Consider the following 20,269-nt stretch of genomic DNA (forward strand, 5'->3'; position numbering starts at 1 on the left):
TGACAGACACAGAAAGAGGCAGAGACACAGGCAGAGGGAGAAGCAGGCTCCATGCAGGAAGCCCAATGTGGGACTCGATCCTGGGTCTCCAGGATCACACCCCAGGCTGAAAGCGGCGCTAAACCACTGGGCCACCAGGGCTGCCCTTCTCCCTTCTCAGTATGGGTCTCTTCTTTACTTCTTATTTTCATGCCACTATTATATTTTCATCAGGAGCCAGTTCAAACTCATCTTATTAAATGGTTACAGTATAAACAATTATTTAGTATTTGCTAGTACATTGATTTATATAACGTGTTTGTTTTTAGTAAAGTGACAATTACCAGAAAGAGACATTTTAGAAACTTCCCTCAGCCTTTTTCTTCAGGGTTAACCATATAAATTATTGATAATGGTTCCCATTTTTTACATGCACTAATCAAGTGATAACAATGGAAGGAAACCTGCCCTGCTCTGCACCAGTGGGGAGATTGGAGATTTTGGAATCTATCTTATTAAGATACTTATAGTTGATAAAGAAGATGTGGTCTATGTATACAATGGAGTATTCCTCAGCCATTAGAAACGATTTGTCCCACCATTTGCTTCAACGTGGATGGAACTGGAGGGTATTATGCTGAGTGAAGTAAGTCAATCGGAGAAGGACAAACATTTTATGGTCTCATAAAGGGGAAGAGAGAAAAAATGGGTGGGAAATATCAGAAAGGGAGACAGAACATGAGAGACTCCTAAATCTGGGAAACGAACTAGGGGTGGTGGAAGGGGAGGTGGGCGGGGGGTGCGGGTGACTGGGTGACAGGCACTGAGGGGGGGGGGCACTTGATGGGATGAGCACTGGGAGTTATTCTATATGTTGGCAAATTGAACACCAATAAAAAATAAATTTATAAAAGATACTTATAATTTCTAAATATTTAAAATAGAAAACCTATTCAACATTATGGCTTTAAGAATCTTCTTAAAATTATATAATTTTAAGATTAATACACACAATAAACCTTGAAGATTTTTTCTTTTTCTTCCTTTTTTTAGAACTCCAGCAGCCCATGATTATTTCTACCAGATATATATATATATATATATATATATATATATATATATATATATATATTTAAACCATTTTTTAGTCATCTGTCCTGTACCATTTAGCATCCTCCCTGTCAGAATGGACTGGGCTAACTTACCAAGTCATTTGATTTCCATTAGTCTGTTTTTGGAATAGCTGCTAGAATAACTGTTATACATTAGCATAGATGAAAGATAGTTGATTCAATTTCAGATTCAATTTTATTTCTTTGCTAGATGCCACCAGAGGTTTTGAAAAGGATAAATCAACTTGTATTTATTGAGCATCTGCTATGTATTTTACGAGATATGAAATTATATCTGAAAAATCATATCACATGAGCTATGAAATCGTAAAACAATGTAAAATTTGCAGAACACTTTTAAGTTTGCATATGTCAGGGAGCAAGAATTTCCTCTGCCCCTCAAGGTCCTTCTTGCTATGGACATGAGATAGGTTACCAGGAATAAATCAAATTTATTTTCATAAGTGGGGGGAATCCATACAGCCATGAAATTCCAAAGACAATCAAGCATCACGAGGCTTATAGGAGCTCAGGAGTGGGGTAAGGGTCTGACAATACTAATGGAAGGGAGACTGGGGTGTCTGGGTGGCTCAGTCAGTTAAGTGTCTGCCTTTGGCTCTGGTCATGGTCCCGGGGTCCTGGGATCGAGCCCCACGTGGGGTTCCCTGCTTTTTGGAGAGCCTGCTTCTCCCTCTGCCTCTGCTTGCCGCTCCCGCTGCTTGTGCTCCCTCTCTCTGTGTCAAGTAAATAAATAAAATCTTTATTTTATTTATTTATTTTTTTAACTTTTATTTATTTATGATAGTCACACACAGAGAGAGAGAGAGAGAGAGAGAGAGAGGCAGAGACACAGGCAGAGGGAGAAGTAGGCTCCATGCACCGCCCGACGTGGGATTCGATCCCGGGTCTCCAGGATCGCGCCCTGGGCCAAAGGCAGGCGCTAAACCGCTGCATCACCCAGGGATCCCTAAATAAAATCTTTAAAAAAATAAAGGGCTACATTTAAAAAAAGGCGGGGTATAAAAATTAAAAAAAAAAAAAAAAGGGATCCCTGGGTGGCGCAGCGGTTTAGCGCCTGCCTTTGGCCCAGGGTGCGATCCTGGGGACCCGGGATCGAATCCCACGTCGGGCTCCCGGTGCATGGAGCCTGCTTCTCCCTCTGCCTGTGTCTCTGCCCCTCTCTCTCTCTCTCTCTCTCTCTCTGTCATAAATAAATAAAAATTAAAAAATAAAAATAAAAAAATAAAAAAAATAAAAAAAGGCGGGGAGGGAGACCATTTTGTGGGAATGTAAGAGGAGATGTTTGGAAAACAAAGGTGGCCCTCTTATGCGAATAAGCTTCTTAGGTGAAGGGGGATCTCTGTGTGTAGCTGTCTTCTTGGTATAAGCAGACAGTTAGTTGAGGGGAAGATAGAGAGCTTTCCCTGAATGTGCTGGGTTTTGATTGCTTTTGACTCAAAATAATGTTCCTGCCAGAGTGGGCCATCTTGGGATGGCCTGCCCTCGGCCCCTACAGTTTCCTCTTCTAAAACTTTCCTTCACTCAGTAGAAGGTGAGTTGGTAGGATGTTCCGTCTCTTTGAACCAGTCTCGTACTCCTGACAGTAGGTCAGGTCAGTTAAACTCATTTTATTAGGAGGCAGTGATGCAGCCGTGTTCTCAAAGCTAGGCCAAGCCATCAGGTATTAAACGAGAGGCATTTGTATGGAAACGAAGACAGTGGTTAATGATTGGATCAAATTAGAAACCACTTTGAGTCTGAGAATAGCTAGGTGAGATGTTTTCTAGATGTCAAGCTTGAAGCATCTTTAGATAGAGTGAGAGCAGCCAGTGGTAGTCTGATGTTCCTGGTCTGTGGTTTGAATGTCTCTGGTGATCTTTTTGAAAGGCCCACAGAGCAACAGCTGTGAAGGTTGCCTATATGTGAGATTTTGGAGATTTCTCTAAAGTTTACATCAAGTCATTCATATTTGTTTGCAGGGTTTTAGGAGAAAGGGCAGTTTTGGTTTTCAAATGAATCCAACTCAAAAAGATGGGAGAAAAATTGAAAACATTAGTTTGGAGAGTTATAGCCAGGCATTGGAGGAAACTAGAAGGAATCGGGATCTGGGTGAGTTTATAATGAACAGTGCTAGAGTTTAATATTTATTGAAAAGTGTTATTGAAACACATCTTCTCTATATAATCACCCTCATGTTTACCAAAGATAGCCTAATTTGTATTTGTCTGTGAAAAGCCTAGTTTTAAAAAACCTTGGCTTGATCGTTTACATAAGTGCAGCAAGAATAGCAGTTGACCATAAGACTTTTTTGGGGAAGACAGGTGGAGGGGGAGAGTGAGAATCTTAAGCAGATTCCACACCTAATGTGGAGCCTGACTCGGCTCAATCCCATGACCCAGAGATCATGACCTGGGCAGAAATCAAGAGTTGAATGCTTAACTGACTGAGCCATTCAGGTGCGCCAGGAGTTTTTAATTTTAATTTTAATTTTATTATTTTTTTCTTGTGAATTTGTTTTTATTGAGCTCTAAGGGATGGATTGAGTTGGGAAATGTCACCATGGATTTTGTCCCCACCAGGGGGAAATGTCCATTCTGATTTTCCTGGGATAGCTTCTGGAACTTTTTCTCTTTCTTGAAGCTGCTGCTCTTGGCTGCCAGCAGCTTCATCAGATCTGCTGCTGAGCAAGCAGCTCCTCCTTGGAAGAAAATTTTGTCTTTTTCTTGGGGACACTGCTGCTTCCTGCCTCTTCAAGATCATTAACTGGTTCTTCTTCAGGGAAAGATTTCTTCCTCTTGGGAAGGCTTCCACTGCCAGCCTTCTCTTCAAGATCACCACTCACCAGCTTCTCCTTGGAAAAAGATCTCTTTTTCTTGGGTTTAGAGAAAAAGAGACAGAGATAGATGGGATCTCCTTTCCATTCTCCTGAGGAGCCTTCTGGGGCTTTTGCTTTTGCTTTCTTTTGGGCCGTTCACCTGTCTTGTCGCATTGCTCAGAGGTACTGCTGCTGTTTTCTGAAGACAAGAGAGTGCTCGCAGCCAGATGTTGCTTGCTTTCTTCATGTATTTCTTCTCCTGTTTCTTCAGCTTCCTAGCAATCTTAGCAGCCACTTCTGTCTGAACCATTGCCTCCTTTCTGGCATCCACATTCTTTCATGCAATCTCTCTAGTCTCATAGAAGGACAGGTACTCCTTGGCTTTCTCTGGAAGCTTCTCTCCAAATATACTTATGGGCACCTCAGAGAAGCAATCACTTCTTGTGGCAATACTGCATTTGTTTACGAGGTATTGGAAGATGCAGCCTTTGTTCTTGGCAGCTGCTTGGCCAGTGCAGGCGTAGTGGAAAATGAGGCCATATTTTGTGATGTCACCCTTTGTCTTCAGGGCTCTGGAAATCTCGTCCATTTGCTGGGCCCTGGGAATTACTCAGATGCTAAGGATGGCCAACGCTTTTTTTTTTTTCTCTTAAACCTGCTTTGCTGGAGCTTTTTATGAGGAATCCCTAGATTGAACTTTTAACAGCCTTTTGAGGCCAGAAGCCAAGCCAAATACTTGCCATCAGATGTCGCCTGCAATGCCTATAGATTTGGGTTAATTCCTCTCTCTTGAGGTCCCCTAAATATCTTGAGGTTTTGTACCTGCCAGAAAGTGACCTTCTTTATTCACCTAGTAAGCAAGGTATCAGGCTGACATTTCCTGAGCGGCTTTATTGATTCAGTAAAGTCAACCTTAGTTCCTTAAAGCTGTCTGGTCATATCTGAGTCTGTGCATGTCTCTTTCAAATAGGACATTCTAGTCAAAGCCTTGGTAATATAACCAATGTTTCCAGTTACGTCATGTCATAAGGAGAGCAGATTCTTATTGAGCTTATGCAAATATGTTGCCATGAAAATATAATAATCCTTCCTGAGCTACTAAATTTTGGAGGGATCAGGTAGGGAGAGAAAGACAAATGTTTTATTTTGTTCATGAAGGTGTATTTTATCAAAATGCTGTAAGTCAGTTAGCTTAAGAGAAAAATTTCCTTAAATCTGGAAAAACAAAGCATTTTTTTAAAGAAATCAGCAATGTTTTAAACAGAGTCATAAAAATTAGTTATCCTCCTCAGTTCATTCAGTGCCATGTTATTAATTACTATTCTGCTTAAATCCAGTTTTTCCATTAGTTCTGGAAATTTTTACATAGTTCATTTTTACGATCTTAAGGTTATCAGAAACTTGTCCTTAGACTTCTTTTTATGAGTCTCAGTGAAGATGCACATTTGTAACAGCATCAGAGTAAAACAGTAATTAAATGACAAGACTTAAAAATGTCCAGGGTCAGAGATCTGATTAGAGTTCATTGTAATGCAGGTGACGAGGAAATTTGGTTATGTCTGTGACACACAGCACTTTAAGATAATAACATACCAGGACATCTGATTTCTAGGAGTTTCATACCATTTTTAGAGCACTTATCTTAATAACACATCTACACAAATAAAATCTAAGAGGGTTTGGTACCACTTATTTGACAATGCTTCTCATGTGCTTTAACAAACCAAATAAGCCTAATTAATGTCTCACAGAATCTTTGAAATGTTCCATGGGCCCTTTGTAATGCCTCAGATTGTGGCCAAAAGAGTTGGATTTTGGAAAGCATGTCAAAAGATATTAAAATGTTTGTATATTTGATTAAATGGGATCACATATATATTATTATGAAACAATATATAATTATCCATTTAACCAACGTGACTATAAAAAGATTTCAGAGGCAAATGCAGAATGTTACATGGTTGTGGGCACAATTTAGCTCTTTTTTTTAAAACAAGATTTTATTTATTTATTCATGAGAGACAGAGAGAGAGAGATAGAGAGGGGCAGAGAAACAAGCAGGCTCCATGCAGGGAGCCCAACATGGGACTTGATCCCGGGTCTCCAGGATCACACCCTGGGCTAAAGGCGGCATTAAACCGCTGAGCCACCAGGGCTGCCCTAGTTCTTTAAACATTAAGGTTCAGTTTTCTTATTATTTATTTATTTATTTATTTATTTATTTATTTATTTATTTTAAAGATTTTATTTATTTACTCATGAAGGAGAGAGAGAGAGAGAGGCAGAGAGAGGCAGAGAGACACAGGCAGAGGGAGAAGCAGGCTCCATGCAGGGAGCCCGACGTGGGACTCGATCCGGGGACTCTAGGATCACGACCTGGACCTAAGGCAGGTGCTAAAGTCAGTTTTCTTAAGTAATCAAAGACTTGATAAACGTAGAAAATTATTTTGACAAAACACATCATCCTAGTTCTCTAGGTAGATAACTTTAAAGGCAAAGAAAAAATTTTGATTACAGTTGCTTATTAAGAGTAGTTCAGGGGCAGCCCTGGTGGCGCTGTGGTTTAGCGTCACCTGCGGCCCGGGGTGTGATCCTGGAGACCTGGAATCGAGTCCCACTTCGGGCTCCCTGCATGGAGCCTGTTTCTCCCTCTGCCTGTGTGTCTGTCTCTCTCTCCCTGAATAAATAAATAAATAAATCTTAAAAAAAAAAAAAAGAGTAGTTCAGGAAAATTTTGTCCTTTTAACAAAGACAAAATTTTAATTTTGTGCCAGTTTATTTTTGATATTAAAACCCATTTACTTACTTAAATTTATCCTAATCTTAGCCAGAACCAACCACACATCAAATTTCTTTCCAAGTTTTTTTTTTCCATAAATCTTTTACAACTTTCTTCTTTACATTCAGATTTTGTCCTACTTTCTCTCTTTAAATAACCAGCCTCACTTTAGGACAAAATTATTTTCTTTCCCTCAACAAAAATGTATTTCTATTCCTTGTACTACTTCTTACCCAAAACACACATCTTATTTTCCTTGCATAGAGTTGTTCCCCTTATTATTTCCAGTACTTATAACTATGTTTATTAGAATTCCTAGAGATTCTTGGAAACCTTAATTTCTAGCAAAAACGAAGTAGTAAACACTTGTAAACTGTTATGCCAGTAGTCTTTAAATTGACAAATTTAAATTTATGAATACATTTTCTAATTTCTAGAAACATGCGCTTTTTTATAGTACACCCTTTCAATAAGGCACAAAACATGTTTTATTAACAGATCCAAGTTTGTCTTTAGTTTGTCATAAGACAAAAGCTAGGTGTAGTACTTAATGCTTCATTATTTTATCTTATTTGAAAATGATCTAGATGTTAAATGATTTAACTTCTCATTTAACTTACCAAAACTTTAAAGTTTCAGGTTACCAAAGCTTTTGATAGCTTTTGGAAGCAACTTAAAAATTTACCTACAAACCTTTTTGTCTTATTTTCATCAGCTTAGTGTACTTATTCTTAACACTTCCATTTCAATTGCCCAACAAACTTTATGAGGCATTAGACAAAGTTGCCCATTACTTTAAGTTTTTTCCCTGGTAAATGTTGTAAAGAGAAAATGAATTTGTTCATCTTGTAGTGAACAAAAGCAGGATTAGTTTTATATTTTATGCTGGTAACTCTGAAGATATGTCCATTAAATAAACCAGCAATCTTGAGTTAGCTCTAATACTGAACATTTCCCCAGATCACATGAACTCGAAAAACATTTGGCTTGGTTTCTGTCTTTCTGAGAGTTAGATGCCCAAACTTATAAGCACTCGCCCTCAAACCTACTACATAGAGCTCTTTTACAAGTTCATTTTTGCACAGTCATCCAGAGGCAGAGATAATATCTTACATTAACAACGTATGTGGACACACACACAGTGACAAGATGCAAACAAAAATCTTCTAGCTTTTCTTTTTATTGATACTTGTGGAGAGAACAATAAAAGTTCAATTTCCAAATATCTCCCTCTCTCTTTTTTTTCTGATGAAAAAGTCTTCCTAATGTTTGTATTTTGAGGAATGGCTCTTACATGTAGAAATGATGGAGGTAGAAAATTTACACCATAAACGTCCAGAGAAAGTATCCGAGTTTTCTCCAAGATAGAGAGTTGGAGTGTGTCTGCCTGTTATCCAGGGTGCTAGAGTCTGGGCACAAGAACTCTTTGAGCAGTTTGTACTTTAAAAAGACATCTTAGGGCACCTGGGTGGCTCAGTGGTTGAGCGTCTGCCTTTGGCTCAGGTCATGATGCCGGGGGGCCTGGATGGAGTCCCACATCGGGCTCCCCGTGGGGAGCTTGCTTCTCCCTCTGCTTGTGTCTCTGCCTCTCTCTCTGTCTCTCATGGATAAATAAATAAAATCATTTAAAAAAGACATCTTACCCTTTTTTTTTCTTAGGCTCAGGTGATTATGGGCTGTGTTTACAAATTTCAAAGGCACAGCAGGTTTTAGAATTTCAAGAAACAGAGAAAGAATGCAAACTTTTTTTCTCTCCAGTTTTTCAGAGCGATTGCTATTTAAAATTTGCCCTTTAAAGAAAAGTACAGGAAAATTTTGTTCCAATATCCTGATCTTTTATATTTCTGCACATATTTAGAGAGAAATAGGTGCATTTGGAGGAGTGATAAAGCTGGGCAGGCTAGGACTTATTTCTAAAGTTGCATTTCTGGGTTTGTAGATACTTGTAAAACACACATTTGTTTCTTTCTTTAAAAAAAAGATTTTATTGGGAGATCCCGGGGTGGCTTAGCGGTTGAGTGCCTGCCTTCGGCTCAGGTCATGATCCCGGGACTCCCGGGTCATGCCCTGGGCCAAAGGTAGATACTCAACCACTGAGCTACCCAGGCGTCCCCACACATTTGTTTCTAATCTCCTAAAGAATTAGATCATGGTCTGAAAATCAAGGGTCTGGCCCATTTTTAAAAACTAAATTTGCTTTTTTATATCAAGAAAAATTTTTAACTAAAATGGGAATCAAGAGGGGCACCTAGCTGGCTCATTTGGTTAAGTTTCTGACTCTTGGTTTTGGCTCAGGTCATGATCTCAGGGTTGTGGGATCGAGCCCTGGGTACTGGGGCTCTGCACTCATCAAGGAGTCTGCGTGAGGATTCTTTCCCTCTCCTTCTGCCCCACTTCCATGTGTGCACATGTGCACTCTGTCTCTCTCAAATAAATACATCTTTTAAAAAATGAGAATCAGGAGATTTATGTCTTTGTCAAGTCTGTATAAAGCATTTTAACAAAAGCCTTTTTTCCAGGTACACAGTTCAACCTTGGCCCATGAATATTGGCCTTTTGCAGATCATTTGTAGGAGGGGTAGGTTAAAGTTTGGTTCTGTTTCCTCTGTGAAGAGTTGTGAATAGTCATTAATCTTTCCTTTCTAAATTTGGTAGGCTCTTCTGAAAGCAGAGGTAAAAGGACTTTATAATTGAAAAGCCCTGCGGCTGTCTAGGGACACGAATTCTTTTGGGGTGGGGGTCTAGGATATACAGGCAAAGGACATTGCATAGGAATGCCGGAAGCTGGCAGAGCCAGATTACAGAGCCCTGGAAGGTAGGAGCAAAGCAAGCCTTATTGCCAGTCTCAGGTGCTTTTGTTAAATTCGTTTCTTGGCTTTTAGCATTTACATGAACAACCTGTATACTTTGAACCTAGAATTTAATTTAGGCTAGAACACTCCCTGTAAATCTCATAGGGAAAGGGAAGTTACAACAGGCAGATGAGGCTAGATTTTAAGAAGGGGGACTTCGGTTGAATGTGAACATTTATTTTTAAATCTTAAGCCTGATTTCTGTTCTTTTATCTTTTCAGGGAGTCCCTAAGGCTAGCCAGTATACTAATAAGAGAATTGAGAGCTTTCTATAAAGCATATTTTTCTATTAAATACAGCCAATTTAGAGAATCCATCATCTGGCCATTGGCAAGTAGGATATGTGAATAGGAACTCAAACCACAATAAGCCTTTTAATGGCTTAATGAAGACTTAAGAGGCATCCAAAGAGGGCAGGCCTCATGATCCAAAAGTTTACTCCCAAAAATTAGTCTAAGAAATTAAAACTATGCCTTGTACAGGCAATAAGGATGGTGTGGTGAAAACAATGTCTCCAGTCCTCATCAAATTGTGAGAAGCCTCCTCCAGTTAGCTCATCTGTGACACGGGGCAGGTGCTTCTGGAATGGGATTTGCCAGCACTGCCAAGCAACAAAAGTTGAGGCAGAAGAGATTCCTCTGGGCTGGAGCCTCTCATGACAGACGTTCCTGAGAGCTGGCACAGCTGGAGAGAGATAGAGAGACTCAGATTCCTGGTCTATTTGGTCACCAAGGTGCACCCTGGTAAGTGCACCCTCTGAATGATGGAGACCAAAGAGAACATTCTCACTGGTCACAAAACCAAGCTCTTAGGACACAGAATACAACAAAAGGAAAAATCATAATTCATAGCAAAGTTTGTCTAGTATGCACATTAACAGTTTAGGCTGAGCATTGGGTCTTTTAGGGTCACACTAATACCCACGAGAGATGTGCTGTGAGTTGGGGATTGTGTGTTGTTTTACAGGGTACCCTATTGCACAGAAGTTTTCTTGAGGTTGGCAGGTGACCTAGTGTCAGTCTAACCCATTCCATGACCAACTTCTGAGTTAGGTAGAGAGCACTCTAACAGCTTTTAAGTGCTGCACCTGTGTCCACCAGTTTTATGGCTTCGTCCTCCAAAATGTCCCTTAGCAATAGCCTTTGCCTCATGTGCACATTAACCCATGGCGAAGTTTGTGTGAAAAATGACACAAAGACACAGAGGAAAACAAAGACTTATATGTGGGAGGAAATGGATCAGAAACCAAAGAGTACTCTACCAAATTTAACCAGTGAGTTTCTAAGCCCAAATAAATAGCTCCACAAATATTTTTTCCTGCTAATCTAAATTTAGAAAGAGAGAAGAAGGCCTCTCCGCATTCTTGCTCCATCAGATTCCACAAAGAGAGATTATAGGAGACTGACATGGTAAGAAATCTTGCCTTCTGCCAGCTGTTTGTCTGATGTCCCAAGGATCTCTCTGCTGCAACTGTGTCTGGCATGAGTTGTGTCTTGCAAGTTGTTGTCTTGCTGACTACACCCGCCATCGGGGAGGAAGAATTTCCTTTCCCCTTCATGATCCTTCTAGCTGGACCAAGAATCCACTTGACATAAAAGCGATTAACAGGAGAAAGTCAAGTTTAGTTTTGTCTATATGGGGAATCCACACAGCCATGAAATACAGAAGACATTGAAGCACCAGGAGGCTTATCTGAGCTCAGGAGAGGGTGTAGTCTGAGGACACAAAGGGGACAAAGACTATTAACACAAAGGTAGAGCAGATGTTTGGGAGACGTAGGTTGCCTTATTACGCAGTTAGGTTTTTTAGGAAAGAGGCATCTCTGAAAAGCTATCTTCTTGGTATAAGCAGGCAGTTGAAGGGGAAGTAAAGAGCTTTTCCTGAGTCTGTTGGGTTTTGATTTTTTTAAAAAAAGATTTTATTTATGTATTCATGAGAGACACAGAGAGAGAGAGGCAGAAACATAGGCAGAAAAAGAGGCAAGGCAAGCTCTTCAGGGAGCCTGATGCAGGACTCGATCCTGAGACCCTGGGATCATGCCCTGAGCTGAAGGCAGATGCTCAACCATTGAGCCACCCAAGTGTCTCTGGTTTTGATTGTTTTTGACTTAAAATAATATTTATGCTAAACTGGCCCATTTCGGTGGCTTGCCAGTGGCCCCTACATTTACATATTCATCACCTCATTTGATCTAAATTGTGATTCCTATTTTCAAGCTTAGGGATTTTGTTGTGGAGACCAAATATATGTAAATGACAATTAAACACACACCTGTATTCTAGTCATAAGCCTAACAGGAAGTCTGAGAAGGGACTGAAAGTATGGGTTTAAAGTTTTGGGTTCATGGATGTGAGGAAGGATCTGAGTTGGCCATACAAGGTTTTTTTTATTGCTAGAGACAGAGCTTTGAAGGAAACTGTAACTGACAATGGGATGGACCGACTCCTTGGAGCAATAGTGGCATACGTTCCTTCAAATGCATTACTAGAACAATCTTGATTCATTTATATAAAACACAGCGTTCCTATGTACATGCAATGGGGAAAATGGTAAGCAGAGGTCAAAAGAGAAGTAGGTGAGACAACCTAAAATTTCCAAAGGTAGAAGTCTCTTGTTAAAAAAACAAAACCTTCCATGGAGGGGCAGCAGGTGCATGCATATGCATGTGTGACTCTCCAGTGTCTCATATAGAAAACTATGGGCAAAATCCTGGATTGCAAAGCCTGAAAAGGGGAACCACTTTTAAATAGCAGTGGTTGAGGAAAAGAACTAACAGCTGCCTGTAGACCAACTGAATGAACTGTATTTTCTTTTCTTTTCTTTTTTAAAGATTTACTTAAGTAATTTATTTTAGAGAGAGAAAGAGAAGGAGAGTGAGCACTGAGGGAGGGGCAGAGGGAGAAGGAGAGAAAGAATCCCAAGTAGACTCCCCTCTGAGTATGGGGCCTGGTACAGGCTCAATCTTACTACCCTGAAATCATGACCTCAGGTGAAATCAAGAGTCGGATGCTTAACCGACTGAGCCACCCAGGTGCCCCAAATGAACTATATTTTCAGTGTGGATCCCTGAGATTCGAAATAAATAGATACTTAGGAAAATACTGCTTTGCCTGGAGGGCCCTCATGCTCAATATGGCATATTTTACCATAAAAACACTTGAGTTAATTTTACATACTTTTATTTTTGTCTCTAAAAACTATTTTCTATGGAAAACTTCAACTTAGGACTTCCACCTTAAGTGATTTCTATTAATGTTACAGGTTGGCTAGTGGGGGCATTAGGTCAAGGTTTGGTGAAGAAATACTCTCTTTTCCTTATTTTGAAATTCTAGCAGGCTTTTGTGCCTCAGGGAACATGGCTTAACTGAAGGTGATGTTATTATGTGATACTGCAGAGAAGTCTAAAGATAAAAATCAGAAGTGTTCAGTGATTTCCTAGTTCCAACATGCTAAGCTCATTATTTCTTTTATTTGCATTGACGTGACAACCAATGACATTAATCACCATAAAAGATTTCACTTGTTCTTGAACTCTGCTGGGGTGGCTCAGCCCTGTTTCACAGAAAATGTCACACAATAAATCTGTACAGTCTGCAAAAAAGAAAGCAAGCAGAACCTGCCAGGGGGCCCCGGGGCGGGGGCGGGGTTGGCACCTGAGAGGATGAGAACTGAAGCCAGAGGAGGCTCACAGGGGGGCTGAGAGAGGAGTGATGGCTTGGGTTTTGACATCTGTGAAGGGGCCATAGAGAGGCTGAGTTACCAAGGTAGGGATTTATGAAAGACTGAGGTGGTGCTGGGAGAGATGAGTGGGGAGAGCGAAAGGAAGCTGAGGAAGGAAGCCACCTGCGTCAACTATGTCATTCTGTGTCCTGGCAATAGGCAGAAAGCTTTTTGCACTTGAAACGAGGGAAGAATTCTTCCTCTGTCCTTCAAGGTCTTTTAGCTGGACTGAGAATTAAATTTACATGAGTCAGATTAACAGGAGAAGAAACCAAAGTTTTATTACATGGGCACCGTCACCCTCTAAGGAAACGGAGATGTAAAGGAGTGACCAGGCAGTTTTTATAATCATAGATAGACAGTAAATCCGCGAGGAATTGACAGGACAAAGGAAACTTAACTTTGGGAGCTTCAGTAGTCAGAAATGCTAGACAGAATTTGGGCTGGGGTAGTAAATTAGTAAAAAGTAACATGAGCTGTTGACACAGCCTTCTCAGCTCTAACCTTCCCATCTCCGGTGGTAAGGATGTCTCTACCCCCTGGGACAGGGGTGGCACCTTTTGCAGGGGAGATTTACTTCCTGCTTTCAGGGGGATGGAAGAGGCTGTCTCTTTTGTGACTTTTATTTAAAATAATCAGTATGCTAAAGTGGCACATTTTAGGGCAACCTGTCTTTGGCCCTGGCCCTGTCTTAAGAGATGTCCATTTGAAATGCCAGTCAGCAGGGTAGAGACCGAGAGCCTTAAGCATCTATGCAAAATGTTGAAAATGTTGGTGACTTCAAGAGCCATTGTAATGCCTAGGGATGGCGGGGGGGGGGGGACCTACAAAGCCATGCTGCCTAGAGAGCGGTATCTGGAAGCACTCAGCCTCATTTTATGTATGTATGTATGTATGTATGTATGTATGTATGTATTTAAGAGAGGGAGGGGGATAGAGAGGTGGGGGGAGGGGCGGGGGTGGAGAGAGAATCTGAAGCAGACTCCCAGCTGGGTGTGGAGCCTGACGCAGGACTTGATGTCACAACCCAGAGATCATGACCTGAGCAGAAACCAAGAGTTGGACACCAAGAGCCACTCAGGCGCCCCAGCCTCATTTTAATAATAGGTACATACTTCATAAAAGTGCCCTAAAGCAAAGAGGAGTGGCATGATCTTAAGATTCTCCATGGAAGTCCTAAAATTCCAAAACATGTATCTGCCAAAGATCTTTTTGGCTTGGGTAGTGCTTATTTTGTTCTATTTGATTAGATCATTTATTTTAAACCACAATGAAAGCAGGTGGTTAATTTTCACACTCCTTACTCCAAGCATTTTCCTTGGGACGTGTTGAGCTTTTTAGGTATTCTTTAGGTGCTTCCTGTTATCACCACATGTTGGCTAGGGTACTGAGAGCAAACCTTTCGTTGCCCTCCTTGTTCTCATGTGTAAATACCTCTCTTCCTACCAGTAGGTTCATGTCGCCAGGATGCATATAGCCGTATGTGAAGAAACTGAATTTTTTTTAAAATTCTTTTTTTTTAATTTTTATTTATTTATGATAGAGAGAGAGAGAGAGAGAGAGAGAGAGAGGCAGAGACACAGGCAGAGGGAGAAGCAGGCTCCATGCACCGGGAGCCCGATGTGGGATTCGATCCCGGGTCTCCAGGATCGCGCCCTGGGCCAAAGGCAGGCGCCAAACCGCTGCGCCACCCAGGGATCCCAAGAAACTGAATTTTTTAAGAGAAACCTCCCTTTTAGCAGAAGATATTGCTCTTATTTCATGGAAAAAAGACACACCATTGTGCTAAGCCCTCAACCTTCCACCATCTAATTGAAAGATTCTTCTGTATTCCTGTCCATCATTTTACCCTTCTCTCATAGACCTGCCTCCTGTCTAAGTTGTATCCTTCTAGATATTCTCTGGATCCTGTCCCCTTTGCCTTGTTAGAGCCCAACCCCTGTATTTTCAACCTCTTAATCTTCACTGAATCCTTTTTTTCAATATTTTTTCTTTTAGATTTTTAAAAAGATTTGTTTTACAGCAGTTTTATGATTATAGCAAAATTGAGAGGAAAACATTTCTCATATATCCCCTGACCTCACACATATGGAATCTCCCCCATTATCAACATTGCTTTTCAGAATAGTACGTATTTTTTTTTTTTTTTTTGATGATGAACCTACATTGACACATATCACTCAAAGTCCATAGTTTACCTTAGGGTTCACTCCTGGTGTTATACGTTCTGTGGGTTTGGAAAAAAACCATAGTGACCTGTATCCATCCTTATGCTATCATACAGAGTAGTTTCACTGCCTTAAAAATCCTCTGTGCTTTACCTATTCATTGCTCTCTCTACACCCCTGGCCACCCCTGGTCCTCTTACTGTCTCCATAGTTTTGCCTTTTCCACCATGTCATAGTGTTGGAAATACACCGAATGTAGCCTTTTCAGATTGGCTTCTTTCACGTAGTGATATGTACTTAAGGCTCCTTCATGTCTTGTCATGGCCTGCTAGCTCATTTCTCTTCAGGGCTGAATAATACTCCATTGTCTGGAAGTACCAGTTTGTTTGTTTATCCAGTCACTGACTGAAGCACATCTTCGCAGGGTCTTCCAAGATTGGCAATTATGAATAGTTTCTGTAAACATCCTTGTGCAGGTTTTTGTGCTGGTATCTGTTCCTGACTTTTGGGCAAATCCCAAAGAGCACGGTTGCTGGATCCCGTGGTAAGATTATGTTTAATTTTGTAAGAAACCACCACATGGCTTTCCAAAGTGGCTCTGCTATTTTGCATTCCCACCAGCACTGAAGAAGACTTCTGTTGCTCCACAGCCTTGCCAGCAGCATTCAGTGGTGGCAGTGTTGTGGATTTGGGCCCTTCTAATGGGTGGGTAGCGGTATCTCATTGCTTCAGTTTGCATTATTCTGATGACCTCTCATGGGAAGCATCTTTTCTTATGCTTGCCATGTGTAAATTCTCTTTAGGAAGGTGACTGTCAAGGTCCTTGGCTCGTTTTTAAAATCACTTTGGTTCTCTTATTGTTGAGTTCCCAGTGATACTTAGACACAGTCACATCTCTTACATGGTCAACAGCCACAACAACAGAAGCGGCAACAGCAGCAACAGTGACAAACATACACATGGCGACCCAAACCCCAAACCCTCAGTCTTCTCTCTTAACCCTACATCTCCCTCTGCCTTGTCTTTGCTTTCTGTCTTTCATGGTGTAGGAGCAGAGGGCAGGCTACCCCAAGATGGGCTGCTTTGGCATTAAGATTATTCTGAGCTGAAGGGCTTGAGAGAAACTTTTGCCTGTCCCTTCCCCACAATGAAGAATCTAAATTGGGAGTCTTTCCCACAGTAAGCGTTATTAGCAGAGATAAGTTTTATTTGAGTGACCCACGGGACAGACATCTAATTACCAAACACCTGCTCTTCTTACTGCTCGGTGAAGTGCATTCCTGAAGTCCTAGGCGCCCTACCCCTTTGTCCTTAGTTTAGAATGACATGCAGACCTCATCTGGCCAACCTTTGGAATTTCCACATCTGTGGGGATTTCCCATACATACGCTATTCAATTTGATTTTCCCCTATTAACCTGTCTCATGTCAGTTTGATTCTTAGTCCAGCTAGGAGGACTCTCAAAGGGGCCAGGAATTCTTGCCCTCTGATGCTAGACAAAGTCCTTGACCGAGTTGTCCACACTCACTGTTTCCAGTTCCCATGCACCCTTCATCCCACTGAGGTGTGGCTTTTATCCCCAGCCCTCTTTCTCTTCCAGCATCCCCAGTCTTAGAAAATAGCAGTAGCATTCCCCTCGCTGCCCATACTGGAAGCCTGGGGAGGAATCTGACCCTGGTTCCATTGATTTGGTTACTGAGTCCATCTCAAATTAATTTGCCCACTTTTTCCCCACCCTGATTGTCCCCTCCCTCATTAGCTTGGGAAGATATTGTTTCATCTTTTATGTGAAGATGACAGGCAGACTGACATGTGTTGCCGTGTGATGAAGTCATAAAAATTTAGGGGTGCTGGTGGCTGAACAGGCATAAAAATCTAGTCGCTGAGAATTTCTTGTCATTTTAACATCCTCCTTGTGTGGGTTTTCTGTTTGAAATTGCGACTTCTGCATCTCTCTGTTGATTCCCTTTTACTTGCCTGGCATTTCCCTTGTTTACGAGGCACACCTCTGTTGATCCTACAAGTTCTGAGATCACAGCTGTCACTTAGCTCTGTGGTTGGAACAGATCATGGACTGTCTTGACTCTTATTTTCTTTATCTGTAAAATAGGTGCCCTCCCCCTCCCAGACCACTGCGGCTCCGCCCTGGCTGCGCAGTAGACTCACCCGGGGGGCTTTTGGGACTCCCAGCCCAGGCTGCATCCTGCAGCAGCGACAGGAGCAGCCTGACTCTCCGCCCTCAGAGATCTCAGTGTGTAGACAAGGTTGACAACCACTGACTTTATTGTTTTAGAGGACCATGCCTCTTCGTTTACTGCATGTTTTCAGCCATGCCCCAATCCCAAGTTGAGATTTCCCTTAATGTTTTTACTTAGTTGGGAAAAAATAGCTGTGAAGTTCCCCCCACCCCCTTCCATCTGCTGTTTGTTCTTATTTACATATGATGGAACCCAGCCCACTGATTTACAGTTCTGGTTCTCTTACAACTGTTATTGAACTGAAAACATAGCTGAAAACCTATTAAACAGAAAAAAATTATTTCAAGCTCTGTGCCGACAATTCATTATAGAACCAAGGAGACGTCTAAACTTTCCTTCTAGAATTAATGCTAAAAATGGATTTACAACCCCTTAATCCTAAGTGAAAAATTTAATCCTGGTGCCAAACCTAGTATTTATTCTTCTTAAGTGTCCTACCAAGAAAATGAAGGCATCTCTGCAAGAGAATGGAATTTGGTGGGGGGGGGGTTGTACCCATAAATGGGCAAGACCTCCCACACTGCTCTGTGTGGGCCTCTGAAGGCAGGCGTCAGCATCTCTCTTCCCCTAGTTCTCTCTGCTGACCCATAAACACTGGAAGAAAAGCCAGGGCAAACAGCATCAGTGTGGGTGTGTGATCTTACTGTCAAAACACTGGCACAGGTCTCTCAGGAGTCAGCTTTGCTGTAGTAGCCCCCTTCAGACCTACCATCTTATTTTAATTTATTTATCTTTTAAAGATTTCATTTATTCATTCATGAAAGACAGAGAGAGAGAGAGGCAGAGACACAGGCCGAGGGAGAAGCAGGCTCCATGCAGGGAGCCCAATGCAGGACTCGATCCCTGGTCTCCAGGATCAGGCCCTGGGCCGAAAACAGGCGCTCAACCGCTGAGCCACCCGGGCGTCCCCAGACCTACCATTTTAGATTTGAAATAACCTAAGACTTTTCTAAGCTGCAAGGGAGTAGAGAGGAGAGAAGGAGGATTACAGAGAACGGCCAAGCATTTGGTCTGACCGCTGGCACTCATTTTGGGAAAAGCTAGGGTCCTGACAGGAGTCTGAATTATACTGGGGGAGGGTCTCCTGGGGTGCTGGCTCTCCCTGTCTGTCTCCCTGTTAACAGTGTCTCCTTCAGCTGTTCGCTCACTTGCTTCTGTAACACCCGCCTGAAGCACACAGCCCGTGCTTTTGCGTGTCTCTCTCAGATCCTTATTAACTATTGAAATTAGTTGCCCCCTTGATAAGGATGGCTTAATTTAGGAGCCAGGTCTTAGGTTGTCATGACCTGTGATGACTTCCTTTCTCCACATAATCTTTTTACAACTGGACCATCAAACCGTTGTCTGCGAAGGAATGATTAGTTATCTTCTAGTGGTGGGGGGTGGGGGTGGGAAGGCATCTTCCGGGGGAAAAGAAATGTTGCCAGAGCTTGGAGTCAAGCTGAAAGGAACCTGTTTGCCAACATGTTTGGTACTGAACTGTTTCTCATGGCCCAGAAAACGTTGTCTGAAGCTTCTTGGTTTTGACCTGTCTCTTTGGGTATTTCCTTGTAGATGGAAGAATTGATTGAGGGTATTCGTTGGGCCTTTATTGACATGCTGGAGAAAGAAAATGAGTGGATGGATGCAGGGACAAAAAGGAAAGCCAAAGAGAAGGTAAGGGTTCTTTCTGATTAAAAATATATATGTGACTTTGGTTTAATGGATTTTCATGCTTAATATTGTGTACTTGATTTTTATATTGACTGAGCTCTTGACTCCTAATGGCCCCAGAGTCAGGTGGCTGTTTCGGTGTGAACATACAGATTTCATCACCAGGAGGTAAGAGCAAAGAAGATCCGACTTTCTTCTTTCTTGAACTGCATTTCTAGCACCTTGTGATTCAGCCTTTCCTCCTCTCTTAATTGCTGTTTCTAAGAGCCACATGGCCAGCTGCCCAGCGAATTTTGCCATGGGGCCTCATTGGCTATGGGAGAATGCATAGCAGTGGGGAGCCCGGGGGAGCAGCTGGCAGGAGAGCCCTCAAGGCACGAAGAAGAGAAACCCAAACTGGCTGTGTGTCCTTCCCCTCTGGGCACGACATGTGCAAATGTCCTCGGGAAGAGCCTTGCCCACAGCCAAGCAGGTCTACTTCCTAACTGGTCATCTTGCTCTAATGATCCAAACGGCGTGCTTATAAACTGCAGACCAGTAGTAGACCAGGGTGTAGGAATACGAAAATGTTTCCTAATAGAAGTGGATGCTTGGTGGGCCTTGTCACATTTTCTGGTACTATGCGACAAGATGAAGGACTACGTGAGAGAGGTATTAGCAGCCATGCTGCTTCAAAACCAAGAATCAGACCCATCTTGAACTCTAGGTATTCAGGTGGAGCTGGAGCTCAAGTGGGTGGGGAATACCTCCCACATTCTTCATGGACGCTGCTCTGCATTTGGGAGACTCTGAACTAGGAGCATTTCTTCTTCTTCTTTCTTTCTTTGTTTATTTATCCATTCATTCATTCATGAGAGACACACAGAGAAAGGCAGAGACATAGGTAGAGGGAGAAGCAGGCTCCCTGCAGGGAGCCCAATGTGGGACTCGATC

The 20,269-nt window shown here is 41.9% G+C and overlaps 1 protein-coding gene across 1 annotated transcript in view; it reads left to right on the forward strand.

Moving 5' to 3' along the window:
- The window catches only part of PHEX (phosphate regulating endopeptidase homolog X-linked), a 204,588-nt gene that overhangs the window by 80,567 nt on the left and 103,752 nt on the right, over window positions 1-20,269 (forward strand). The window contains exon 12 of the mRNA XM_041740362.1: window positions 19,238-19,339. Coding sequence (XP_041596296.1) covers window positions 19,238-19,339 — 102 coding nt within the window. The remainder of the gene's footprint in view (window positions 1-19,237; window positions 19,340-20,269) is intronic.

This window comes from Vulpes lagopus, chromosome X (genome assembly GCF_018345385.1).
Source record: "Vulpes lagopus strain Blue_001 chromosome X, ASM1834538v1, whole genome shotgun sequence".
Taxonomy (NCBI): domain Eukaryota; kingdom Metazoa; phylum Chordata; class Mammalia; order Carnivora; family Canidae; genus Vulpes; species Vulpes lagopus.